Here is a 27,959-nt window from a genome sequence, read left to right as displayed (position 1 = left end):
ATCAAATAGTCAAGCTAACATTTTCTTTACCAGAAATGTCAGAATACTCTTTTCTATTTTTTGAACTTTTTCCTGTACTTTCCTAGGGCCTAATAATAGGACCTAAATTTTGTGCACCCCATAGTTCAATTCCGAAACTCATGTCTAGTGAGGTTGATCCCCACATCTACGATGTGATACTGCCTTAATGCAGTGAATGTTGAAAGTTGGTGCTTGGCATTGTGGGGTTTAGGCTTCGGTTAGGGTTCCTTTATCTTGGTTTTCCAGACATTGGATGGGTCATCCAAAAACTCATGCATGTGCCACACTGTGCATGGAAAATGGAATTCTGGCACATTGATATGTCATTTCAGGGCTTCAAAAGTAAAGGCTAGCTAGTTACTGTTTAAGTGTCGTATTTAAGTCGTATTGAGGCATGAATATAAAATTATATAATTCAACCTTAATTCGATCTATTTAACTAAATGAGTTAGACTTTTCAATCGTAACTTGCTAATTTTATGTTGAATGCATGTCGGATTTACGGGTCATGTAAAAAATGGTTAGCATTAAATGTCGGGTATCAGGTTAGGGTCGTATCGAGGCATGTATATAAGATTATATAGATCAACCTTGACTCAGCTTATTTAATTGAACGGATCAAACCTTTAACCTTAATTCATCAATTTTGTGTTGTCTTAGTATATTTTCTATACTAAAAAAATATACATTGCAGTAATACTGTACAATCTCGTGGGATTGTATAATTACACAAGAGATCATATACGTGTAGAAGTCATTTCCTTAGTGAGTGTGTAGTTGCATATCTTAGAGCATCTCTAGCAATGAATTGTAGTTTAGCTACTCAAAATATCACTTTTTTAGTTTAGCTACTACTTTTTCACAATGAACTCCATCGGACTCTATTTTACAATGTCTAATTTATTTAAATATTGTTTTTAATCTATTTTTTATTATTTTTTTCTACTCCTCCCTCTCTCTCTCCCTCACCACAAATTGTATTGAACCACCTAAAACCACCATTTTGGAAAAATCGAACCACCTGAAACCCATCAAGGTGGTGTATGGCGGACAAAACTCTGTGCGTGGCCGACTTCTGGCCGCCAATTGTGCACCGGTCCTTTTCGCTGGTTGTTCTGATCGGATAGATTAAAACCCATAAAGACTCTTGGCCGCTGCTCCGTGGTCGTTTGGCTGTTGGGTGGCAGCCCTACAAGGACAGGGAGAGAGATGAGGAGGGCTCAAGGAGGAGAAGGGAGCGTGAGGGAGAAGGAGAGAAAGAAAGAGGAGAGAGAAAAGATTAAAAAATTGAAAGAAAGAGAAAATATAATTAAATAATAGTTACATATTTGAAAGTTCATTATAGCATTTTTAAACAAAAATGCTATTTTACAGCACTATTGGAGGAAGAAAAAAATGCTATTTTAACTAAAAAGTTAGTTTACAGGGTCTTTTAGAGATGCTCTAAGAAATTCAATATCATTTCCTTTATTTGCATCATTGCCTGCTGGAGATACGTAATTAGAGGGATACTTGACAGCTACAGGATCATTGTCTTGATGAGAAGGATTTGTGCATACGTGTGAGGATTCTTAATATTGCACTCGATCGCAGTGGACTGATGGAGGGATCGAGTGTAGATGGCCTGCACTTGATCGCAGTGGACTGAAGGAAGGATCGAGTGAATAGATGCGAGCCTGCACTCGATCCTTGCATCCTTGCCTTGGTGAGTGGTGCATAGATGTGTCATGTTGTAGTGTTGTGTTATGTTGTTTAACAATCGATCGAGCATATAGAGCTTCACAATTAGAAAAGATTTTCTATAATTTAGACGAAATCCCAATCCTTAAAAAGCTACGTACGGGTACAAAGTCTCCTATTTTATTGTGCCTTGTTAGCAGTTAGCACATGCTTTTACTATGAAACATTATGCTAAACTTCTTTCAAGTGTCATTCTCTCTTTTGCCAATAGAATATAATTTTAGAAGAAAGAAATTGTTTAAATAATAACTCAACAGTTGAAAAGCTTGAGACAAAGATATCTGCAATATGCTTTGCTTTTCTCAAGGTAAGAGAACAGATAAATGCGGGCAGGTTTGTCGCTCCTGCCCGCTGTGACCGGACTTATTAGGGAAATTGCACGTACTTGCCTCTCCATTGGGCAATTCAAACAATTTGACCTAGATATAGACGGGCAGGTTTTACTTATGGATAAAGTTTTCGTCTGAACTTAATTTGAGTATTTTTTTTTTTAATGTAGAATATTAAATTAAAATCTGTTTAAAATATATGTGATCTCACTTTCATTTTTAATAGAGTAGTATGTGAAAATCACATGCATTTTAAATAAATATTAGTTTAATAAATTTAATTGAAAGAATTTTCACAATTCAACGAACAAATATATTAAACTACTAGAGAAAGCATAAAGCAATCACACATTAACACCAAAATTTTGTTGATAAAGTGGAAACCATTTGAACATTTTAAAGATAAAACCACCCAAAAAGTCAACACTAATAAAGATTCAATATACAAGTATAGTACACTTACAAAGTTGCAATCCTTTGTAATTGATTAATTACCCTATTTCTCAGCTTCTTATTAGCTTCATCCAAAGCACCTAGCAAGTTTTTCTAGGGGTAATTCAAACTTATCTGGGATGAGGAGTTGAGGAGTATCTCTTCATCACTCGTGCTATCAAATTTGGCAAGATTTTTCTTAACTCACAAAATGTAATACAAATTTCCAAAAACATGGAAATACTTGACAGTTGACTTCTTCTCTTTTCATAACTCATATAGGGTCTTTTTAGCTTTGTTTGACAATGGAATGGAAAAAGGGAGTGGAACGGTAGTGTAACGGTACTGTAGCAGATTTGATTGATATAAGAGAAAAAGTAAGAATGTTTTGTATAAAAATGTGAAAAAAAATTTGCTTTGTAGTGATTTTTTTTTATTTGAATAATAATAAAAAGTGATTGATGTGATGTAAAAAGTAAGAATATTTGGATTGATTTTGAGAAGAATTTTTTGAGTTTTTGAGTCCAGTTCGATCCGACCCTTTGCTAAACACAGCCTTTGGTTCATAGTCTTAAATATATTCTATTGATGATGTGACATATCGTGCTAATAGCTACTGCATCAATTGACAAGCTATATAAAAAGTGGTTAGTGGCTAGTATAATTAGCGGGTAGTAGGTGGTTAATAATCACCCACCTTTTCACCCTTACATATTATATAGCATGAAAACAAATTTTGGAATGTTTGCACAAGCTAGTACGGGGTTATCATGAAAGACTTATTACACTTGATGATAATCTCTAATGAAGATATATATACATTCAAAAGGGCAATGCATATAGTATATATACATTAATTTTAATTAAAATCATGATTAACTAATAGTCCATTGACCCCGTGATTTTGTAGATAAAACATGTGTTTTTATACAAAATCACAAAGTGTCCTATTTGAAAGAAAAAAATTGTGGCATGTAAATGTGAAAAATTCATGTTTCCAAACTTCAGGCAAAGGGGTACATTTTTTAAAATGCATGATTTTAAATGTTGAATTACGATTTTACTAAACACTTATTGCCTTTTTAAAAATCTTGTTTTCATTACTACGCTTTGATTTTTTTTTATTTTTTATTTTTATCAAACCCATATTTTGACACTGCTAATTAAACTAAATTAACATTAAACTATCTAAATTTAATATCAACTTTCTGCCCTTAAGGTTCGAGAGTAATGCTATAAGTCTTCCTAGAGTTTTCTTGGAGTCATCCAAAATGTAATGTGACTTTTAAAATTACTAGTAGATTAAAGTTCAATACATTACATCTCAAATTCAACTGTAACTTTAAAAGCCACATTACATTTGGGAGGACCATAAAGTTTGATGTTATGTGTTTCTTTTGCTGCCACTGCAATGCTTTTAATGAGGATATGGAAAGTTTTTGTTGAAGGCTTCAAAATTGCTAGCAAATTGATTTATATAAGGGAAAACTTCTCTTACTACTCATGATCTTTCATAACTTTTGCAATCGCACTCTTAAACTTTTAAAAGTGTCAATTTATGGTAGTCATTGTTTAGAAGTTTGCAATGTCAACCATTTTGTCCAAATTCAATTTAACAAAGGAAGTGCAATCTTTAAAATATCCCTGTCCAAATTCAAAGAATTTTTGTAATTTTAGAAACATCTGAAGGGTATTTTTGGGATTTCACTCATCAACTGTTTGATTCAACGCTAAATTTTGACCGGATGATTGGCATTGCAAACTTCTAGAAGATGGTAACCCTAAATTGACATTTTTTTTTTTTTTTTTTTTTAAAGTTTAAAAGTATGATTGCAAAAGTGATGAAAAATGATCTGAAGCAATAAGTGAAGCTTTTCCTTTATATAATCTGTTTGAGTGCTTTTGTCCCTTCATATAAATTCATAATAGCACTCCATCTTACTCGTGATCAAACAAATTTATGTTGCCTGTAAGGTTCAACGACGAGGCATCAAAATGCAGAGACTTAAGGCACAAAGTTGATGAAATCACGAGGCATCAATGAGTCAAGAAAATTGACTTGATTTTTTAAAAAAAATATTGTGAGAGAGCAAAAAAGGAAACAACCAATGGGGGGTCAAGAAAATTGAACAGGAATCCAAAATTCAACCAAAGCGTAGCCATCATATTTGGCAGATTAATTGATTGATGGATAGGAAAATCTCTAAGATTCAGATTAATTGATTAAATAGTTGTAAGAGATAAAGGTCAAAAATCAAATTTAATCTTTAGGTTTTCATGTGATTTTAAGGTCCTAATTGTCGAAATTGAAATCTTAAACAGTAAATATTGAAATGGCAATAAAATTTAGGGACGACTAGATTTAATTTTTTCCAAAGATAAATATGATATAAATTAAGGTAATAATTAAATGATTATATAAATTAAGATAATAGCAACATTTTTTTTTTTTTTTTTTGAAAAGGAATCCATATTAGTCTCATTAGTAGAAATCATCATAAGCATAAAGCCCTTACAAGTAACCATAGCCAAAGCTACGAGGTTACAAACATTACGGATGGCAAATTACATTCCAGACCCAAAACCAATTCACTAACCCATAACTAATCTACATATTAAAAAACATATCTGTGTCAAACAGATTCAAACTAATGCATATGTAGTGCTTATTTCTCGGAATTGAGGGTAAACAAACCCCCAACTGAATCACACTAAGCGAGAAACAATAACCGGAAGGAAGCCGATCGCGTGCTAGCCGAAACCAACGCGGAAGGTGGCATTGGAACTCATTGTAGGGGGATACGAGGAAAGACCCAATAGCGGACGGTGGGCGACAGAGCGGGCGTAGAAGAGATCGGTGTCGCATACAAAACAAACTGGGGGGGAGTTTGAGTGAATCCCCAAGAGCATTACCCACAAAATGTGACAAATAGGAAAGGCAACAGAAACAATTAACTGTTGGCTATGGCCAACACGTGAGCTAAATGTGTCATTATTCGATTCTCCATGTGAGATGGAGTATTAAAATAATAATTAAATGATTAAATTCATAAATTTTTTATTCGTTCAATTTTTTAAAAATAAGTTGTAATTTAACTGATTCACTTACAATAATTTGATTTTACTTGTTCTTCTTTTATTCTGTTTAAGGTGATCATATTCATATATAGTACTTCTTCACCGATGCAGATTCCTACGTACGGTGCCAATTGCAGCTCCCAAGTCCAGGGAAACAAGCACACAGTTTTACATTTTTATACGCTCTTTTTTATCTTCATATATATATATATAGGTTGAAAATAAAATTGGACTTTGAGAAAAGATTTGATATATATGAGTAATTTTAAGTGGCTTACTTGTATCCTATTAAGAATGATATAACTATTAAAATCATTATTAAATTTTTGATTGATCATTATTGAATTTTGATCAAATGATGATTTTAATAGCCATATTATTCTTAGTAGGACATAAGTAGGTTACCTAAAATTGGTGTTGTCTAGTGCCAAAAAAAAAAAAAAAAATTAGGAAAATGAAAAACTCAAAAACCCCATGAAATTTTTTGAAAGAAAATTCAAGTGTAATAGGGCATATATAGGTTGTTTTCAGTTTTATTGCAGATTATTAAAAGTTTTAGTCCTATACTCCCATTTGTTGGCATATATTGGTGTTTAAAAATAGGCCAATTTATGTGTCATAAATTTTGGGGAATAAAAGTGAAAACAAAAAGAAAAAATTAAAAAAAAAAAAAAAAAAATCATAGGGGTATTCTGGTCACTAGAGCAGGAACTGTCATACAGTGCTACAGGGTCATCAATAAAACAAAATCATGTTATTCCCTTAAATTTTACCCTACAAACCTTTTTCTGTCTCCATCTCAACCTACTGTCCAAGCCCTTTTTCCATTACCATAAAAAGCCCTAACACATTTCCCCTCTCTAGTCTCTTCCAACAAAAAGAATAGTTATAATAAGAACCTTTTAAGAGAATTTCAAAATACTTATTTGGTTTAGCAGTTTAATTATTAATTTTTACTGTTTATTTAAAATACAATTTCTTTAAAAATCTATCTTTTACCTTTTTCAAAGAAAAGAGAAAATTAGATTAATTTTTTTTATTAATATAAATTTACTGATCGGCAGTATAACAGCTCGACAAATTTTTAAATTTTTATTTATTTTGAATAACCGGATGTGGATAACGTTTTAGCTATTTTGGTTAACTCGAGGTGAATGTTCTAACAAGTAAGCGATGAATAAATAGGAAAAAAAAAGGTAAAAAAAAAAACCAATGTTTCAACATTTCCAGGAACCAAAGCTACCACAAAAATTCCCACCAGTGGAAACATCCTTCCAAGCTTTCTAGTATTTGCTCAAACAAAGACAATCTTCTTCTTCTTCAAGAGAAAGAGAGAGAGAGAGAGCAAAGAGGAGCAGTCCTCTCAGTACTCTCCAATCAATCTCATCACATATATTCCTCCCCCCTCCCTTTGTATTGCATAGATTAAGAAAAAAAAAACATAAAAAATAAAAAAATTTCATCATCACATATTCACATCTTCATCAATATCAAAATCTTCTTTTGCTTCACCATTTGCAGCTCCCTAGCTTCGCTCTCCATCTCTCTCTCTCTCTCTCTCTCTCTTTTTCTCTCTTCAAAAATAGAATTTGTGTAATATCAATCATTACTGATCAGCCTATTTACTTTTGCTTGGCTCATTGTTGTTTCCATTAACAGTAACATCTGAATAGAATAGACTGATCATCCACTTCTTCACCTCTCTTTCTCCCCATCATCTCAAGCTATATATATATATATATATATATATATATATATATAGCTCTAAGAAGCAAAACCCTAGAAGCAGAAAAGGTTGAATGTAAGACCAAAAGCAAGAAATACAATTTCCCAGAAGAACAAATAAAAAAAAGTTAATAATTTCTCAAAGATCCGGATCCATGGATTCAATCCCAGAATTAATGGAGAGCTCAAACTCTGAGAACACCTGCAGCATCACTGATACAAGCACCAACAATAGCAGCAGCTTAGCCGGAGCCGCTGCCGCCGCAAGCTCTTCTTCATCATCAGCTTCGGCTCCTCCCAGCAGCCGCTACGAAAACCAGAAGCGCCGTGACTGGAACACCTTCGGCCAATACCTGAAGAACCACCGCCCCCCTCTTTCCCTCTCAAGATGCAGCGGTGCCCACGTTCTTGAATTCCTCCGGTATAACATAAATCAAATAAATTCTTAATATATTCATCAATTTATATATCTATTTATTTATGTATTTATTTATTTCAACAGCTACCTTGATCAATTTGGCAAGACAAAGGTGCACACTCCAATCTGCCCTTTCTATGGCCACCCCAACCCTCCGGCGCCTTGCCCTTGCCCGCTGCGGCAGGCGTGGGGTAGCCTCGACGCCCTCATCGGCCGCCTCCGTGCCGCCTTCGAAGAGAACGGAGGGAAGCCGGAAGCAAACCCTTTTGGGGCTCGAGCAGTTAGGCTCTATCTTCGTGAGGTTCGTGATTTGCAGTCAAAAGCAAGAGGGATCAGCTATGAGAAAAAGAAGCGGAAGCGCCCCCGCCAACAGTTGCCGCAGCCGCAGCAGCAGCAGCTTCCGCCCCCACCAGGAGGTGCAAGTCTATGAAAAACTCTGCTACTCTCCAGCAGCAGCCACCCTCTCTTATCTTGCAAAAGTCTCAAAATGGGTACTACCTTTTTTTTCTCTTTTTATCAGACTCTTATGATGATATGGTGGTTCGTTCTAGTGTATTTAGGGTTTAGTTAATTTTCTCAAAGTTAGTTCTTATATACAGACTGTCTTGTCTGTATATATTCTGTTGCCTTTTACAGAAGCAATGGTTAATGGATCGATGTGGTATATCATAAGTATGCTTTTGATGCAAACAGTGTTGGTATTACTATTAGTTGGAAAAAAGAAGTGTTAGGGAGAGTAAAATGTACTTCAAATTATGGTCTATGTGGAATTCTGAGCATATTATATATTGCTCATACTATTATATATGCATGTACTTTGAATCTCAATCTGATTATGTCTTTCATCTCTCTTTTCTGATTAATGGGTGTTTGCTGCTGCCTGCTGGCAATTATATAGTGTTTTTCTTTTTTCTTTTTTTTTTTTAAAAAGCTTGATAGGACTGTACATAAGGATTTCACATATATGTCAGATATGTGTAGAGCTATAAATACTTTGTTTAATTGTTGTGTTCCAGTGTTGGTCGTCAGTTGAGTCATTTCTGCAAAAGATCAGTCGATCTCATGCATATTTCTGACTTCCCCTTGTCTCCCTCTTCCTGTGAAGGCACTTTTGCTGCTTTACTGTCTGAGAACTCATACAGATATTGAGAGTGTAATTAAAGGAAGTATATATATAGATAATCTTTAAATAAAAAATCATAGCAAGTTTCCTTTTAGGCTAATGAAATGGTGTAATCAGTGGCTATATATAATATCGATTTTGTTGTATTTAGTGCTGTCATTTCATTTGCCGGCTATAGAAGCAGTAATATAATTAATGGCAGACAAACGTAACTTCGTCAGAGCTTAATAACAGTTTTTATTAATTAACCATATATTCGTTTAATTGATCTCATGTTTTAATAAACTTTTAACCTATCTACTTGTAAAGTTTCATAGTAATTTGCGCCCCCCCCCCCCCCCCCCCCCCCCTCTCCAATTAAGGGCAAGAGCCACAAAGCACTAATTAGAAGAGTGAAATTACACCCACATGAACATTGAAATGGTGGAATCTATTAAGAATTCCAATCATGGGAAATCTGCTTGAATTTTTTTTTTTTTTATTTTTTTTTATTTTTATATATATATATATATATATGCTTCAATTCCATTATTGATCTTAATTGGGAAAGTATATGCATGCACTAAATTAAAAAGTAACAAAATACAAAATGAGCTATAGGGTGGTGGTTAGAGAATCACAACCCTATAGAGATGTCAGGAAAATTTTTGTTAATCAATATTCTGGCCGACAACCCATCTGGATTGGATCATATTGGTTCATGATCTCTCCTTGATTTTCTCAATCTTAGCTACTTGGCTTGAAGAGGAAATTAAAGTGCTGATCATTATATCATCTGACCTAATAGCTAGGGAAACAAAAAGACACTGTGAATACGTAGGATATATGCTAGCGAAACTTTAATCTTCTTTAAGTGATATAGATTATCTACTCGCGCCTCTAATCATTTGAGTTTATCAAGGATTAGCAGCAACATGTTTTAATTAACTCAAGGGACCCTTTCTATATATATATATATATATATATATATATATATATATATAGAAAGATAAGATGAACACTATTTAACAGCTGCTTGCCTTTATAATGTCAACATATATTTAGAAGTAGGATGTGCCTAAATTTCGTGACAAGACCAAATATTTTATTAGGGTTGATTATCTAATTATAGGAAATGCTATGGTCGGGTCGACTTTGAGAGCCTTTGGCTTCCCGAGGATTTCATGCTACATAATAAGAACAATATTATTAATGTTTCTCCTTGTTTTCATTTTAATAAACTAATTATCCAACAATCTTACAAGATCGAAAACTGTTTTTTTTTTGTTAGTATCTATTATTCTATTTCCTAAAGACTTTGATAGTGACTTGATAATAAATTACTCGAGCAACCATCTACTTGGGTTAATGCTAATGAGACAAATTAAGCACAGATTTTTTTCCTTGATCAATAGTTTCTGCTTCTTGAGTTTTGTACTTGATGTTCTTTCTCAACCATGTTAGCTTTGGCTCTGTTTTATCATCTTCATTTAAGTAGGTATACGCTTTTCAATGATCATAATTTAATTTCAGTCAAAATGAAAGGTCAATGTTTTCTTTGCAGAAAATCTATCATCTATTATCCATGTAAATGGAAAAAAAAGATTTGTTATATTTTTATTGTTATTAGAGTATAGAGTTACCATATTATGATTAAATTATTTTCCTTATTGAACCATATATTAATTTACTATAGATGTTTGATTGTATTAATCAAACTTCTATGATTTGATTAGTACTTTTCATGTATTCTCTTCACCTAACTCATTTTTCCTCTAAATAGGGACATTTGTATTGTATATCTATTTAAGTGAATAAGAGCAAAATCTAACCCTTCACTCTCTACGGGCCTGGTGGACGTTAAGGATGAACGTCATGAACCACCTCAAAATCTCTTGATTCCCTTTTATCTATTGCTTCCGCTATTTTCCTCTATTTTATATTTCATCACAAATTTCTATATGCAGTATTTTTTTCATGGATATATATATATATATATATATATATATATATATATATATATATATATATGTGTGTGTGTGTGTGTGTGTGTGTCTTTTATGCATTTCTCAATTTCATTTGTCAGGTCCTTTACTAGTTTTCATTTCAACGATTTGGAGTTAAGAGTGCCTAATTCCATATATAGTGATGGATATAATCTAGGTCTTCTTTTGATGTAGTTTCCAATTTCATTTGTACGTATAATAGCAAGTAAATTTTTCTGCTGTGTATCTATATATGTGTGTAGTATCCATGCCTGTTTATTTGTACTGCCATTATTCTAAAGGAAATATGTACTAGCTAGTGAGAGGATATTTTTGGAGTAAAGGGATATTAGAGGAACTTCTAGCAATATTACTCATACGGCAAACATATATAATCAAGTGTTGTATATAGGAAGCAAAATAGAATCTTCCCCATTTTTCTTCATTGACATTTCAAAAATTGTGTGTGTGTGTGTGAGAGAGAGAGATTGTTTAATTAGTTGCAAAAGCTATATATCAAGGAAATTAAACACAAAGATTTAAGTGTGAATTCAAACCTTGGTGCTTAAACCATGCATATATATTGATTCATCTCTTTTAAGTACTCTACTAATTGAATATATTCAACATTGAGAAAGATGGTCAAATTTGTTCTACGTGTTGAGGAATGATTCCACGTTGCCTGTGGACAAGATCTTGAGCATGTTTATAAGGAATGGACAACCCTTTCTATTGAACCGGTTTTGTGAGATGAGTTAGGCTTATGAATTTTTTCGTGGTATCAAAGCTTACCGCAGGACAATATCTCAATGCCTTAACATTCTTAATTGTTACGTTCTTAATTGTTACATCAATGCCTTTAACATTTATTTTGTGTACGTACTTCGTACAAATGAGATTCTGAATATTGAGGCATAAATACATTATAGAGAAAAGTGTACATACTCCTGTCAAATCACCACTCAATTGACAATATCTCTCTCAAATTTTCAATTAGGACCGTATTCTCCCTAAACTATCAAAAAAAATTGACAATGTTTCCCCTAATGCTAGCAAAAAAAAAAAAAAAAAAGACCTTAAATGTTTTTCAATAAGACAAAATACTCTAATAAATTTGGGGAAAAAAAAATCCTTTGAAAAAATTTAAATTTCCACACCCTTTTTTTTATTTTAAAAAAAAAATTATTTAAGAGTGTTTTTGTCATCGAGAGAATATTGATAATTTTTTGTAGTTTGAAGAAAACATGTAAACTTTACCCCCGCATTATAATATTTCACTGAAATAGAGCACATAAAGGAAAGGTTTTTATTACTATTGTTATTATTCTCATTATTATTATTATAATCATTATGATCATCACTACCACCATCATATATGGTGGTTAATGGTCAAATGGACAAGAAGTTGTAGAGATAGACCTTTCATTTCATGAAATAGTAGTGAGCAATTGCTACAAGGTCACGGGTGAAATCATTGCCCCAATTTAGTGAATCCAATTAGTGCATATCCACCAAGAAGGATTTGTCACTATTTGAAGCTCTCGTGGCGGTGCTTGAAATGATGGATAAAAGTTGTAGAAACAAAGGGAGCTGCACAACAGAACAAGAATAGAAGTCTTTGCATTTCTATAAGCAATCTGAGTAGAACAAAAGGGGTAGATGATCCTTTTCTTTTCTTTTTTAGGGTAAAAGCAATTGATCTTAAAATGAATCAGACACTTGCTGAAATCAAACAGTAAAGCATAATACCCGTGATGATCTTGATGAGTGATTGATGTAGACAATCACCCATGTATACTACTGCTAATTAAAGCAATGACCTTCACAATTTTGTCCTTTGTACACGTGACAAAGCACACACTCTCTTCTACCTACAAGAAATTTTGTCATTAGCTACCACATTTTTAGCAACTGCGTTTCTCTCGTCGTTGAAAGGTGTTGCTAATGCTAGAAAAAAAAAAAAAAAAAAAATCATATCAGAACCGACAAATGTGTATGTTGGCAAAGGAATGTTACTCTTCACACTCATTTTATACTGCTTAACGTGGTGTATTTTAAGTAACTTCTCATATTAGCCACTTAAAAAAAAAAAAATTAAAAAAAAAAACTAAAAAACTAAAGTAAAGCTACCTAAAACACGTAACATCAGTTGGTACTATAAAATGTATGTAATAAATGGGTGTGGAGAATAGAACTATTCATACTAACCTTTACTAAAGTTTGAGAGTTTTCAAAGAGTAATGATATTTAGTAAATTGTTATATAACTGTCATATAACTTGATGGTGTAATAATAAAATCAGCCCTTAATCAATCAGTACTTGCTAAAAAAAATGGCTAATTTAATTTTTACTATTATATCATTTCAATTGTATGAACAGTCTACTATACACTGGATTACTCATTTTCAAAACCAACAAAGATTCCATCTATATATCATAAATTGCCATTGAGCCATTGTAACTCAAAGCACATTTCAAGAACACTACAACCCTAGAGGTAATGATAGAAGGAGATGTTTTAGGTATTACAATTTTTATTTTAATCCCTTACAAACTCATGAATAGTTCAAGATGAGTGTCATGGTAAAAAAGATTAAGCAACAAATTTTGAATAGTAAATTTAATTTTTTGGTGGCGGATAATATTATAAGTGATACGAGGACTTTCAAGTCACTTTATAAGAAACTTATAATAAAAATTGGTGGCCCTATGAACATTAATTATAGAAAGCAAATATTTCTATAAAGAAAAAATTAAAATCATAGTCATCCTTCCTAATACACGATGCCAAAAATTATGAGTCATGTGATTAGGAAAGTTAAGTCGAAGTAGACTTAAAAAATATATTAAATTAATTAGCTAGTTAGGGTTTATTCTAGCTCCCTGTGAGTTTGATCTTTATCTCCACCATACCAAATTTTTGCTAGGGTTTGTGATTGTAAAGTTTAATTGTCTGAAAAATATTCTCTCTTTTGATGGTTAAAATTGAACCTAGTCATGATAATCACTTAATTAGTGATTCTACAATTCATACAAAAGCTCTCGTGACATATATATATATATACACACACAAACAACAAACATTTGATTTCAAAGCGTTTTTTGTGGATTCTACTGAGAAACCAAGAGAGAGATGGATCTCTCAACAAACGCCAGAAGAGAGAGGGAGAGAGAGAGAGAGAGAGAGTCAAAGGGTTGAAGCCTATATATGCTAGAGGAGATCGAGAGTTGAAAAGTCGAATGCTCTCTCTCACGTACTTGTTAAGAATTAAATGGAGGCTACAAACAAGTGATGATCATCTGGTGTGGCCAACTGGGTATATATATTATATATATGAGGATTTTTACATTTTTTTGTTTTTGTTTTTTTGTTTTAGTTGTGTGTTGCAGTGCAGCAGAAGAGATCGGGCAATAGAAGCCAAAATTGGCAGAAAGGCTGCCCAAGATTTACGTTCCCCATAAATGCATGATTTAAGCTTGTCCCTGCAATTTCTCTGAAGAAAAGCCTCTTACAAAGGACTACCCACGTTATCTGCAGAAACTGCAACTTCACAATTATTGTCAGCCAGAAATTAAACTCCCACTGTCTCATAACCATCCACACATGTTTATAGAGATCATCATTCTTTTTTTTCTTTTTTTTTTTCCTTTCTTAAAAAAAAAAAAAAAAATGGTGGGAAGAGTTCTTGTTCTAATCTCACTTCTAAATGTTCAAGTGGGGGAAAAGAAAAAAAGAAAAAAAGAAAAAATAAAATTTGTGGATGGTTAATAGTGCATGATTCTGTTGGCGAAAGGCATCACTGTCTGAGAAGTGCTGATATTATTATATATTTATTTATTCTGAGCATCGGGGAAGGGTTTTTACGGATAAGCTACAGACATTAGACTCAGTAGTACTGCTACTGCACAGGCATCAAATAAATAAATAAATATTTATTTATTTTTCTTCAAGACAAGAGTGGTTGTTACAATAATTGTGATTACCTTAAAAGAATTAGGTTACAGCTTGAAGACGTGGAAATATATATGCCATTTGGTGGCAGAGAAATTCTAGAAGCGTATGTGGTTAATTTCCTGCAGTCTCTTATGGGTCAATTTGTTTAGGGTTCTCTCTTCCCCTCTAATAATTGATTAGCTAAATTTTGGCAAGAAAATTGTTCAAAACACAAAGTCATGAGCTACCTTTGAACTCGTTTGATTGTTTGATCGAGCAAGGTGAATATATAAAATAGAGAAATTGTATGTTTGAGTAAAATTTTAAATGTTTTAAATTCTCGTGGATTTAATCGGTGATTAATTAAATATTTGTCATGTTTTTAAGCGGGGTGTTACACATTCAATAGCATCAGTTGCCACTCGATCGAAGAAGCTAACTAGGAATTAGCGGTTGACACATTGACCGACCCTTAACTATCCTTCTTTGAAGCTTAGAGGGCAAGGTTCCAATTGCAGAAGAGGGTATTGATAGACATCGCGGAATGAGAAAACGGAACCCTAAATACATGAAAAGCTTTCAAGCCATGAAAGATACAAAGTGCTGAAATGGAGTACTAATTAAAGATGTGGTGGAAGTTGAAGGGAGCATGGCCAGGTTGAAGTTGACTAAGGGGGACATGCGTATCCAAAGGAGTAAAGTGGGTTGCAGGTAACATGTGGAGGTTAGCAAGGTACATGTTAGTATTTATTAGAAGCCTAATGTTAAGAGTAAAGGAGGTTGTTGTTTTTCTCATATTTATTTACTATATATGATCCTACTCTCACCCGAAGCAAAGTACTTGAGTTTATTTCTGCTTTAGTTCTTGTCATTTTCTTGAATTTTATGGTATAGTCGTGAAATAAAAATATAATTTTTAACTTTGTTTACAAAAGAATTGAAAGACATCTCATGTGTTTGGTCGTAGGATTTTGTGGGTCAAACGCATATTTTTTTAAAAAATTATACAAAGTATCATGTTTAAGAGCATGTTTGAAAAAAAAAAATTCAGTTAAAAAATGTAAATTTGATTATGTTTCAAATCACATATAATGAGGTGCGCTTCTGCATTATATTGTAAAATCTGGTTTTAAAGCCTAATATTTGTAAAAATCACAAGTATATATATATATATATATATACTTGCAAATTTTTCTTTTTCTTTTTTTTTAACGTGAAAATGAAGAAAAAAAAAAACTTCTGTGACACACACGTCAAGCAAACACTCTCTCGTACGAGAATCCCGTATTCTACGGTCAATCCCACGAGACGTTGAATTCGACCGAAAATCCCAAAAAAAAGAAAAAGAAAAAAAGAGATACTTTTAAGGAAAGCGGGGCCCAATATGGACCCACAACCGTGCATGCCCCACGTGCGCTCCTGTCTCTCATGTCGGCTACAGTGACGTGCCCAAAGAGACAGTCCCATCACCTCCGTCGATAAAACGGGTCCCACTCAAACACCCCACGTGGCGTGCTATCGAGGCCGCTTTCACTTGGGCCTCGGTGAACGTGAACCGTACAAACTCGCTATGGCGTCCACATCGAGGCTTTTATGCTTTTCCTTGCTTTTTCACGTATGTGTGGGTCCCTCTTCCTTTTACTTTTTGTTGTACGGTCACTCCTCGTCTTCGATCCAAGATGGTAATTTTTTTAAGTTTATTTTTTTATTTTTAAATTATTTTTATGGAATTTGCTTTTTCCAATTCAAGGCATGTCATGTCACATAGAAAGCGACTGTAGTGCGGTAACAACTGGAGATTCTGCAGTGTGCCACTCCTCTTTTTCTCGCTTGCAAATGCCAAGACTTTATATATATATATTATCCTCTTTCATAATCACAACAGTCACTCAGAAAAAAAAAAAAAAAAAAAAGTTTAAATCTTCATTTGTATTTCTTGAAAAAAAAAACTATAAAAAAAAGCTCTCCATAAACTCACAACTTAGCTAATTCTATACATAAACCATTTTAAGATTGGGAAAAATTTTATTAGGAAAAAATAAAGCTGGGAAATTAATAACTATGATTAATAATAAGATAAATAAATTATTTTGTAAACTTAGCTAAGGGTGTGTTTGTGCGCAAAAATAATCTGCATTTTTAAAAGATGTCGCAAAGCATAAGGCGTTTGACATTGCGATTCAAAAAACACTTAATTTACAATAGGAAAAAAAATCTACGATTTTTATAAGCAGTATAAGGGGTGCTTATTTAAAAAAATGCAAATTTAAACTAAAATCACAATTTCGCATAACAAATATTTGTAAAAAAAATATTTTTTAATGTGTTTTACTAAACGCCTTTACGATTTAAAAAAGTAGCGATTTAAAAAGTACAATTTTTAAAAACGCAATTTTTGTAATCGTACTTATTGAAACCGTAATCCCAAACGGACCATAATTCTTTTGTGTACTAAGTCTCAAATAATTTAAATATTCATTTGAATCTCTTGTCCCTTCAAGCTCTCATAAACCATTTTAAGAGAGCAAAATTCTATTAGGAAAAATTAAGTTGGAAAACAATTATGGACCCAAAAATCTTACAAGCTAATTTTTCTCATAGGAGTCTAGAAGCTTGTGAAATAACGATATTTCTATTGCAATTTTTGTTTAATTAATTGATGCAAATATAGGGGATAAAGACTTGCACACACAACGTTTAAGTCTAATTAGGTTTAAATTGTATTAGGGTTTGAGTCTTTTATTTATTTTTTATTTTTTCGAGTCTTTTATTATTGTAATTCAATAAAAGGAAATTGTCGGTGTCTTAACTAGGTTATGTTAGGTAAGTGAATGAAATTTTGTTAATCATAATTTTTTTTTTTGACTTATTGGATTCATGAAATCGATTACGATCCCGTAATAGAACAAAAGAAATACAACTAACTAGTGGTCGAGTGATGCTAGAAGGATAACTATAGTTTTTATTGAGTCTTTTTAAATGTGATATGACTTTTAAAATTATCATTGAATTTGAAATGATCTTTGTTAAATTTTGATCTATCGATAATTTTAAAAGTCGCGTAACATTTAGAAGGACTAGCTATTCTTCTAGCATATTCTTAATGGTATTATATGTGATTAGTTGATATGTTCATATCTAAATATGTAACTCAAGTAGCTAGGCAAGCCGAAAGTGGATGCTCTAATGAATCAAAATATGAAGTGGGGTGTTTGGCAAACCTTTTTTAGATGGAGAAATAAGAAATGAATGGATTGACATGAGATAAAGGTAAAGGAATTTTTGAGAGTGAAAAACGAAGAAAATTGTTTCATATATTTGAAGAAATGAATCTAACCTTGTTCTTTGTTTTTGGGTAGAAAGTAAAAAGAAAAGGTAAATGGGTTTACAAAAAGGGGGCCGAAGGAGGAATGAATGTTCTATATGTGTCCTATCAACAGACAAAATGGATTAACATTTCTATAGGCATGCAGAAAGGAGGTACTCAAGTATTTATTTCTCTTATTGGGTTATAATTGTAATAGCTATATTAATAGGTTGAAGCAATTATAGGTGCTATTGCTAGGGTTCTTAATTATTGCAAGTTTAAACCACCATTATTGTCTTACAAAAAAAAAAAAACCACCATTATTGAAAACTTGTAGTAGCTAGCATATATGGGTACATATATAATATTGGCTGTGTTTGGCAAAGGCTGGACCCAAAAATTAATTAATTTTTTATATGGGTACATATATAATATTGGCTATGTTTGGCAAAGATCGGACTGGATTCAAAAATTAATTTTTTCTTTTAAAAAAAAAATTAACTCTTAACATTTTTATTTTTTATATTACATCAATCACTTTTTTTTTATTATTTAAATAAAAAAATTACTACAAAACAAATTTTTTTACTTTTTTATATAAAATATTATTTTTTTTTTCTCATATCAATCAAACCTGCTACAATCTCATTTCACTCCCTTTTTTTTTTTTTTTTTTCTTCATTTTATTGCCAAACACAGCCATATTGATGGGGTTGAGAGGATAGAAAATAATAAGACAACAATTTGGTCAATAAATACAGAGAATTAATTAAATGTTCAACTATTTGCCGCCTATTTCAGTATTTGTTCAGACAAATAAAAGAAATTATTGAGAATTTGGATCCTTTCAGTCGAACTGTTTATGCCTGGGTGTGATGATACCTTGAAAGGTACCTATCTGTCTGTTGGACCAATAATTATAATTACCCTTTCAGTTAAAAAAAGCTTTTTACTACTTGTGCAACTGTACAGATTGTGACTCTTCATTGTCGTATTTTATAAAGGAAAGAGGCTATAAGTTGTAGGGTATTCTCATGCAGTGTACGTACGTACGTGTTGAATAAATATCATGCAACCACGCAGGTCTAAGAGAGCGACTCCAACGGGCCCTATTCGTCTCCATGTTAAACGCAGGTCTAAGAGGGGACTCCAACTAGCCCAATTTGTTAAATAACACTGCACTCTCGCACCGTATTCACTCCATTTTTTTTTTTTAAAAAAATTAATATTAAAATATTTTCACTTTTATATCACATTATTCATTTTTTTATATCACATTATTTACTTTTTATTTTTATATTCAAATAAAAAAATCACTACAAAATAATTTTTTTTTTTTTTTACTTTTCAATATAACTTTTTTACTTTTTTCTATTAATCATTATTTATTTTATTTTATTATAAACAGTACCTTGTAACATTGATCTTATTTAACAAACAAGGCCTTGTATCTTCTTTATTTCAATTGAAGGAAAAAAAAAAAAAAAAAACATATTTGGCAAGTTGTTATTAATTATCAACTATCTAATATATATTTGTTATGAGTCTATGCAATGTGCTTAACCCGCCTATTCGATAGGAAGATGTGGTTTCTTTTGTGTTGGAAGAGTGGAGGGGCAAAACTATGAAAGTTTATTTGTGTTGGCTAGTTTTTACTTCTACAATATATAATATTTGGAGGAATCATAATGTTTCGAGATATGACAATAATCAATGCACCGAAGAGAAGCTTATTCAACGTATTAGATGAGAGGTGAGGAGCCAGTTTATTACAAAAGGTAGATTTAAAAAGACTACAGGAAATGATATTCTTTGTAGTGCTTCGGGTATAAATGAGATATTGGTTTAATTTTTGTGGAGATTTTTTTGCTTGTTTAGGAGTTTTAAAGTGTGTTTGATAAACCCCAATGTTCGTAAATAGTGTGGCTGAGTAGATTGATGTGAGAAAATGTAATAATGTTTAGTATAAAAAAGAAAAAAAGTGGTATGGAAAAATAAAAAAATTTTGTTTTGTAGTAATTTTTTTTTATTTAAATAGTAGTAAAAAGTAAATGATGTAATTTATAAAGTAGATGATGCAATATAAAAAGTGACAAAAATAAAAATGTTTTGATGTTGATTTTTTTATAAAAATGAAGTGAATAGTATTGAGGGGAGGGGAAAAGGTTTTACCAAATGGTGCCTTCAGCTCCTTGCTTTAGTTTTTCTTTGTAAAGTATTTAGTTGTTTGTTAATGAAAGTTACTCATTCATAAAATAAAATTAAAAAAAAAAAAAAAAAGAGCTAGCTAATATTTGTTGTATTATTTCATCTATCACATACAATTGGATCAGTTCACGAGAATCCGAAAATGTCTTATTCGTTTAATCAAATAGGTCAATCTAAGTAGGGTCGCTTGATATATTTTGATGTCTAAAGTGACAAGTTTAAGTGAGGTTGTTTTTAATATTTAAATATTAATCTTATATTTTTAGTGATTTTTTTTTTCTAAGCTTAAAAATGGGGCCGACAAATGTTTGTGTGATTTAAACAGAAGCCCTACTTAAAAAAAAAAAAAAAAAAAAAAAAAGCCCTAGGGTTAGTAGACGTAATAAAGATCATGATTTACTGAAATTCTTAGGATAATTTTAGTTTCTGAAATTTCAGATTTAGGCAGTCTATTTTTCATCTAAAGGTCATTATTCTACCACGTGTCCCACTACTAATAAAATAATAATTCCCTTAAGAATTTCAGTGGATCCAAATCCATATAATAATTGGTGAGGTCAGTGAGAAACAATTACCCCAAAAAGAAAGTGTGGAGGAACAGCAAACACTGAAACAGTTTTAGTTGTCGGTACCAAAAACTTTGGGGGTGAGTTTCAGTAAAGATGCCTCAAATTCATAACGATGCATGAAGAAGTGGGAGGTGATTAGAGTTTAATTAATTGTTCGACAGCCATTTATTAGAGTTTAATTAAATTATTATTCTATTTATTTGCCCAATAATTTTACAACTTAAATGCCTTTAATTAAGTCATCATTAATTTATTACAATAGCAAGATCAGAGATTTGATTTCACAGGCCACCTTTAATTAATTACTTAATTAATAGGCTCTCGGGTGTAATTTAATTTAGCAGTTGCTTAATTAGGGGTTTCCCTTTGTGATTCTATCTTGCCTGGGGGATATATCTGCATCTCTTATTTGAGGTCTTTATTCAATTCATTATTAATTTTTTTTTTTTAGAAAAAAAAAAAAATAGAAGCCAAATATGTGGGAATTAATTAGTGCGTGGTAAGCAGTAGAGCCGTAGAGGGATGGATTAGTTATTTTAACTTTCTATTTTTTATTTTTTTTTTTAAAAAAAAATCTTTAATTTGCTTAATTATTCATAACATTGCTTTCCTATTTTATTTTATTTATGGAAGCATCTTAACCTTCAAACCTCTAATAGAGGATAGAGTTTTCTTGTAGGAATTTTATTTAATTTACCCTATTAAATTGATATGAATTCAAATATGCATGTTATTCTTGTACACATTTTTAAGAAAGCATATGATTCTCATGCATATTTAAAAATGTGTGTGAAAATGACATGTATTTTAGACAAATGTTAATTTAATTGAATGGATTAAAAACAAAATTATTTCAACCTAATTTGAAAGCACAATTTTATCCGAGAATAAATTTTTAACTTCTCACTTCTTGCATTGATGTCGGTACCAAGCATAGTTGAAAGGTCATGATCAGCAATTTACTCCTTATCTACTTACCGTGGAAATCAATGAAAATTTTAGTTTTCACCCTCATGAAGTTTTCCTACAGGATACAAGAGGGCAAAAAAACAGATTTTCGGATGGTCGGACCAGGCGATGAGTCACTTGTGAGACAAGAAGAAAATCATCGAAGGGACGCCAGCTGGTGGCTGACAGGGAGCCTCCAATACTTAAGTCAGTAGAGTATCCTTGAATCAAATAATGAATAATGATACTATTCTTCAACTTAATTTATGGTTGAATAAATGGGGTGTTAATTAAGAAGGCCATTCTTTTTTTTGTAAGTTTCACCCTCCTTATGTGTGACTTCTTTTGAGGTGATCTTGAATAGAAATTGCTAGCTTGTTAGTTACTCAATACACTTTGATAGAGACTTTTATGAGCATTTTTATGAATTGTACTTTTTTATAAAGGGTAGGGACCCTTTTATTAATAGGACCCGAGGCCTTAAGCCCAAAGCTTCTTTATGGTATCATCAATATATGTGAAATTAAATAAGATAATGCATGAAAATTAAAAAAGTGATTGATTAGGATTGACAAGAAAAGTGATTGAGATATTTGATAAGTAATGAAAATGAGAAGGAGTGGAGGTGGGTAGCATGCACTACAATCCTAACGCCGCTTTGAAGCAATAATTCATCCCAACACCACTCAAATCCTGCATCCACAGTAGGGTCGAGTGAGAAATAGAGGTGCTTTCTCATGGGGCCCTGGAGGACTTTTCTTGAAATTACATCCTCACAAGCAAGTGTTAGGCCGATTATTGTGATAGAGATGTGATGGGTGACTACAACTTGTGATAATTGTGGTTTGAAAGTTTCTTGCATCCTAGATATGAAACATTGGAAATGGGACAGCAATCCCGTGCAATGGACACTTCATGTGAGAGGGTATTCGAGCTTTCGTTTTGTTCAGACAAATATTTAGGTAGTTCAGATAAGCGTTGAAATTTTTGTTCGAATAAAGGGTATTTGGGCTCTATCTTACTTGAATAGGGCATTCAAATTCTATCTTATTTAGATAAATATATGAATAATCCAAACGAGTGTTCAAAATTTTATCCGAATAGAGCGGAGTCTGAATGCTATATCACATGAGATTGTCCAATATTACAAATCATTGTACCCCATCTAAAAAGTCTAGAAAATGGCACATTAGGTAAGCACCAATTTTTCTTACCCCCCTCCATTTGCTCAATATCCTCGATCTGTTGGGTCAAAAGGGAACATGGAGGAAAAGAAGAAAGGGAAGATTATGAATTATACATTGCACATTAATTGCTATCATTTTCAAATTACGAAAACTCAGCCTCCACTAAATCATTACCTATACTAGGTTCAGCCAAGTCAATCACCTACACTAGGCCTCAGATGAGATGCCGTTTTTTCTAAGTTAAAAAGTAAATAAGGCCCAAAAAGTCAATAATTCAACTCATCATTTCTTATGTTTTCTTAACAACCAAACGGGTGCCCAGTTTTGACCTAGGACTGTGTTTGGCAAAGGGTTTAAAAAAGGAACTCGGCCGAAATTGTAACAAATTTGATTGATGTTAAAGAAAAAAGTAAGAATATTTTGTATAAAAAAAAAAAATTTTGTTTTGTAGTGATTTTTTTTATTTGAATAGTAACAAAAAGTAATTGATGTGATGTAAAAAGTAAAAATATTGAGGTTGATTTTGAGAAATGTTTTTTGAGTTTTTGAGTCTGGTCCAACCCACTCTTTTGCCAAACACAGCCCTAAGTCCGAATTATTGTAAGAACACTTGTTAATTTAATAGGTTGATTTAATTTTTTTTTTTCTTTAATCTACTTTAGAGAATATATTCGCTTTTGCCTCATACCTTCACCTTAACGCTTAAATGCTTGCACAAATTTTCTCCGTACATAAAATCATCTGCACCCAAAGAAGGTGCATTTTTTTTTTTGGGGGTATATGGAAAATAAAAACATTTTTATTTCATGACTAAGTGATCTTTGGATACCATTAGCATATATAGTATGACTCTTGGAAATTGGAAAGACCATATGCTTATGTATGTTTCTCTAATTACTCTTGCTGGGTAGCATGTTTGTCTCTTTCTGGAATTAACAATCAAAATCGATTAATAATTGTCATTCTTCATGCTCAATGACAATAAGATGGGCCGCCAATAAAAAGGTCATATCTTTAGAAGCCGGGCTTTGTTTTAAAGCCCGCTTAGTTATAAATGTTTTGGGCATTTGTAATTTGTACAGGGTGCGGATATCATGGAAAAGAACAAAGGCAAAGCTTTTGAATTCTTTTCGCTTCGCATTTGTATTGAAAACAAAAACAAGAACAAATCCATTGGAGTTTGCTTCCATACAAGGCCGTTGATGACAACCTTAATATTCTCTTCAGTGCTACAATAATAGAAGTACAGATGAACCCTATGCATAAGGGGCGAAAAGAATTAAGAGAAGAAAGAATCATCACAGAAATTAAAACCTAGCAGACATAAATATACAGCACAAATGCAAATCAAAGGCCTGCCGAGACTAATCCATGCAATGTGACAATGCCAATCAATACATTTTGATGATCTACGACGGGCAAAAACTGCACAGGGGATGGAGGTGCTTCCATCTTTTTCATTGCCTCCACTGCCATTGCATCTGGACTAATGGTTCTTGGCTTCCTGAAATAACCAAAAGGCTGTTAGTAATTTGCAGCGTTGTCTTTGTCACTCTCTCCTGTCTTTCAAGATGTGCGTTTGTGTGTGTATATCTCTTTGTGTTTTCACCTCAAGAATGTTCTTTGAGACCTATTTCTATAGGGTAAACCCTGGATACATGACTCTGCCCGCAAGAGCTGTGAGGAGAATCAAATAACCGACCTCGTGGTATTACACCGAACAAGCGACCATTTGAGTTACCCTTCGCAAGCTCAAGAATGCTCAAAACCATTTCTTCAAGGTTTTAATCAATAGCGGTTTCCAGAAGATTCAAATATTTCATCTTTTCAGCCTCCAATCACAGTTGGCTAAATTTAGGCAAATTTCATGAGCAACAAGAAACATCCAAAGTACTCTATTAAACAAATCATTTCATAGAAGCTAAAAATCATAGTTACATCTACTTTACATGCTACCTACCACTATGAAAGCTGCTTCAAAATTTTGAAATAAAAAAACAAAATTGTTGCAAATGAAACAGCTCATATGAAAATTGACAATTTGGAGATAAAGAAGATGAATTCAGGACCGTTCTATTACCTGTTGCACATTTCTCCCACTGTGAGCTTAAATATGCCTTCTCCACTAGCCTTGAGTGTGCGCCGAAGATCACCATCAGTAAATGTACCAATCAGATGATACTCTTCATCTATAACAAGCAGGCACCCACATCCCTTACTTGTCAGCTCCACTAGCTGATCCATTATCAGATCTCCTTCCAGGCAAACTGGAAGCTCATCTTGCTTCTTCATAACATCTTTCACCTGAACCTCATTTAGATCATACCCATTAGTACGCAAGTTCAGATTTTCTTCTTACAGATCATAAGCATTTTTAGTCGTTTTTATATACACACTTATATCAGAGGCACAAAAAGTAGAAAAGATAGGTAGAATTAAGTTTAATAGGATAGCAATTTGTGTTCGCGTGTCGGGTTTGGATCATGTCGAGACATGGGTATAAGATTATATAGGTCAACCATAACCCAACCAATTTAATTAAATGGGCCAGACCCCTTCATTCTAACCCGCTAATTTCGTATTGAGTTCATATCATATTCGCAGATCGTATAAAAAATTGTCAACGGACATAAGGTGAATCACAACAAAACCAAGTAATGTACATATTCTGATATTCATTAGAATATTCAGTAGAGAAATCAAAGCTAATTTTAGCAGCAGTGCCTACTTTCACAACCCCCACCACAGACACCATCAGAACCATAACAGGCGTGCGAAAACCACTGCCGTCAACAGCATCTGCCCACTTCAACTGCTACCACCATAGCCATTATAAATGGCACACAGAGCACACTCTGCCTACTACTAACTACGACCAGTCATATTATTCATTGCCCTTATATTTGATGTGTGCGCCAGCTTTCATCCACATCCAAGACTTACCAAAGAACACAGATCTGAATCACCACTAAATTATTTTTATAAACCAAGAATTTTCCTCAACCAAACAACAAACTACAAGCCAATAAAACCAAAATTTGTAACAACCTGAGATGCATTAGCCACATCTAGGACTCACCATAATAACTTAATAATAGGGCTGACAAATTTTTAACATAGTCTCAAACTTGACACAAAAGAGAGGTCTGGCCCTTTTAATTAAATGGGTTGGGTTAGGACTGACCTATATAATTTTATACCCATTCCTCGACACGACCTAAAACCAAAACGCAACATTTATGGCTGGTAGTTTTTTACATGACCTCCAAACTCAAAACAAAATCAGTGGGTTAAAGTTGAAGAATATGGCCCGTTTAATTAAATGGATTGGGTTAGGGTTGATCTATATAATTTTATACTCATGCCTGGACACAATCCAAACCCGACACGCAAACACAAATTGCCATCCCTACTTAATAGCCCATCACAACCAATCCATGATACCACAAAGTTACAACCAGAAGATCATAAAGCAGCATTAACACAATTATCTTCCATAGAAAACAACTGATTAATTTGAAACCTGCATTATCATTAGCATATATATATATATATATACACACGCACACACACACACACACAGAATTAAACTACTCATTACATCTAAGCACACCTCAAATCTAAGCTAATTGAACATGTATCCTAAAAACATCAATCCAACAAATAATACCAAGCATATATAATAAAGTCATTTTCCGATTTTAATTTCATTACCAACAAAAGATTAAGACTTCAAAATCCACATTATACCTATACAACGCCAAATAATTCAATTACACTAAGAAAATACAAAATAATCTAAGCTGATTGAGAGTTTATATTATCAAAAACAATCCAACAATCATTTGCAAAACATGAATTCACTGACAACAAAATAGAAGACTTCGAAATCCACATTGTAACTACACAATAGCAAATTATCCAAATCAAATAGATCCGATCTAAAGCCTAAAACCTTACCTTGAAAATGAGACTCTTCCCGATCCGACCCGCGGGGTGGTTGGCCGCGTACTCGTCCCTGGTCAAATTCCTCGCCACCATGAGCGCGATCGCTACCGTGTCCCCAAACACCATCTGGATCGCCGTCGACGTGACCGGCGCCAGATCAAACGGGCACAGCTCCCTCTCCAGCGGCAAATGCACGTTCATATCACACGCGGCGGCCAGCGCGTTGCCCTCCACGGAGGTCACTGACACGAGGAACGCGCCCTTGGCCCGCGCGCATGGCACGAGGCGGAGGAGCTCTTCGGTGGAGCCAGACTTGCTGAGCAGAACGAGGACGTCGCGGGGGGTGAGGGCGCCAATGTCTCCGTGGAGCGCGTCGACGGGGGAGAGGAAAGCGGAACGGACGCCGAGGGAGACAAGCGTCTGGGAGATCTTGTGCGCGACGAAGCCGGACTTTCCAACGCCAGAGAAGAAGATGGTACCGGCGGCAGAGAGGAGGGTGCGCGCAAATGCCAGGGTTTGGGGGAGCGAGAGGTTCTGGAAGAAGAAGTTGAGGTGGCTCTGCTGTGATTTGAAGAGGTTCTTGAGGGTAGTTTCGTCAATTCGGGCCTCCTTGGAAGGTTCTGACGGTGACGGTGGTGGTGGAAGAGAACCCATTGTTTCCGTCGCTTACCGAGAGAGACTGTATCTGAGGTTGTGTTGGTAATAATAACGCGGGATTTTAGTAACTTGCCGTTATATTTGTTTCGTCTTTTCGCGGTAATAATAATGAGGAAGTGTCGGTGGTGGTTCGTTGTTGTGTAGTGTAGATTTTTTTTTTTTTTTTTTTTTTTTTAAGTTCGTGTACTTTGTTAGGCCAAGTGGGATATCATGCATGGGGATGCGACATCTTTTGACACATGTCACACAACTGTTTTTTTTTTAAAAAAATCTATATATATATATATATATATATATAAACTTTATTTCGAGATTCATTCTAAATGAACGCAAGCAAGCAATTTTAACTGGCGTGGCGTGCTATGTATCA

The 27,959-nt window shown here is 33.4% G+C and overlaps 2 protein-coding genes across 2 annotated transcripts; one reads left to right on the top strand and one right to left on the bottom strand.

Moving 5' to 3' along the window:
- Positions 1–6,821: 6,821 nt before the first annotated feature.
- On the top strand, positions 6,822–8,592 carry LOC132165681 (protein LIGHT-DEPENDENT SHORT HYPOCOTYLS 4). The gene is made up of 2 exons (XM_059576342.2): positions 6,822–7,746; positions 7,828–8,592. The coding sequence occupies exons 1-2, from the start codon at positions 7,481–7,483 to the stop codon at positions 8,171–8,173; spliced, it is 612 nt and encodes a 203-aa protein (XP_059432325.1). The 5' UTR covers positions 6,822–7,480; the 3' UTR covers positions 8,174–8,592.
- Positions 8,593–24,135: 15,543 nt separating this feature from the next.
- Positions 24,136–27,694, bottom strand: SETH3 (Sugar isomerase (SIS) family protein). Its single transcript, XM_059576377.2, has 3 exons — positions 26,945–27,694; positions 25,065–25,288; positions 24,136–24,488 (listed from the first exon to the last, which is right to left on the bottom strand). The coding sequence occupies exons 1-3, from the start codon at positions 27,584–27,586 to the stop codon at positions 24,332–24,334; spliced, it is 1,023 nt and encodes a 340-aa protein (XP_059432360.2). The 5' UTR covers positions 27,587–27,694; the 3' UTR covers positions 24,136–24,331.
- Positions 27,695–27,959: the final 265 nt, after the last annotated feature.

Source organism: Corylus avellana, chromosome 11 (genome assembly GCF_965113065.1).
Source record: "Corylus avellana chromosome 11, dhCorAvel1.hap1.2, whole genome shotgun sequence".
In the NCBI taxonomy this organism is placed as follows: Eukaryota; Viridiplantae; Streptophyta; class Magnoliopsida; order Fagales; family Betulaceae; genus Corylus; species Corylus avellana.
Note: the sequence above shows the minus strand (reverse complement) of the source record. Positions and strands in the feature narration are given on the sequence as shown.

Excerpts from the sequence above, each read along its gene's own strand:
- LOC132165681 (XM_059576342.2), top strand. The coding sequence starts at position 7,481 with ATGGATTCAATCCCAGAATTAATGGAGAGCTCAAACTCTGAGAACACC. Across the intron at positions 7,747-7,827 it reads CACGTTCTTGAATTCCTCCG|CTACCTTGATCAATTTGGCA; the intron begins GTATAACATAAA and ends TTATTTCAACAG.
- SETH3 (XM_059576377.2), bottom strand. The coding sequence starts at position 27,586 with ATGGGTTCTCTTCCACCACCACCGTCACCGTCAGAACCTTCCAAGGAG. Across the intron at positions 25,289-26,944 it reads GGAAGAGTCTCATTTTCAAG|GTGAAAGATGTTATGAAGAA; the intron begins GTAAGGTTTTAG and ends AATGAGGTTCAG. Across the intron at positions 24,489-25,064 it reads GTGGGAGAAATGTGCAACAG|GAAGCCAAGAACCATTAGTC; the intron begins GTAATAGAACGG and ends TGGTTATTTCAG.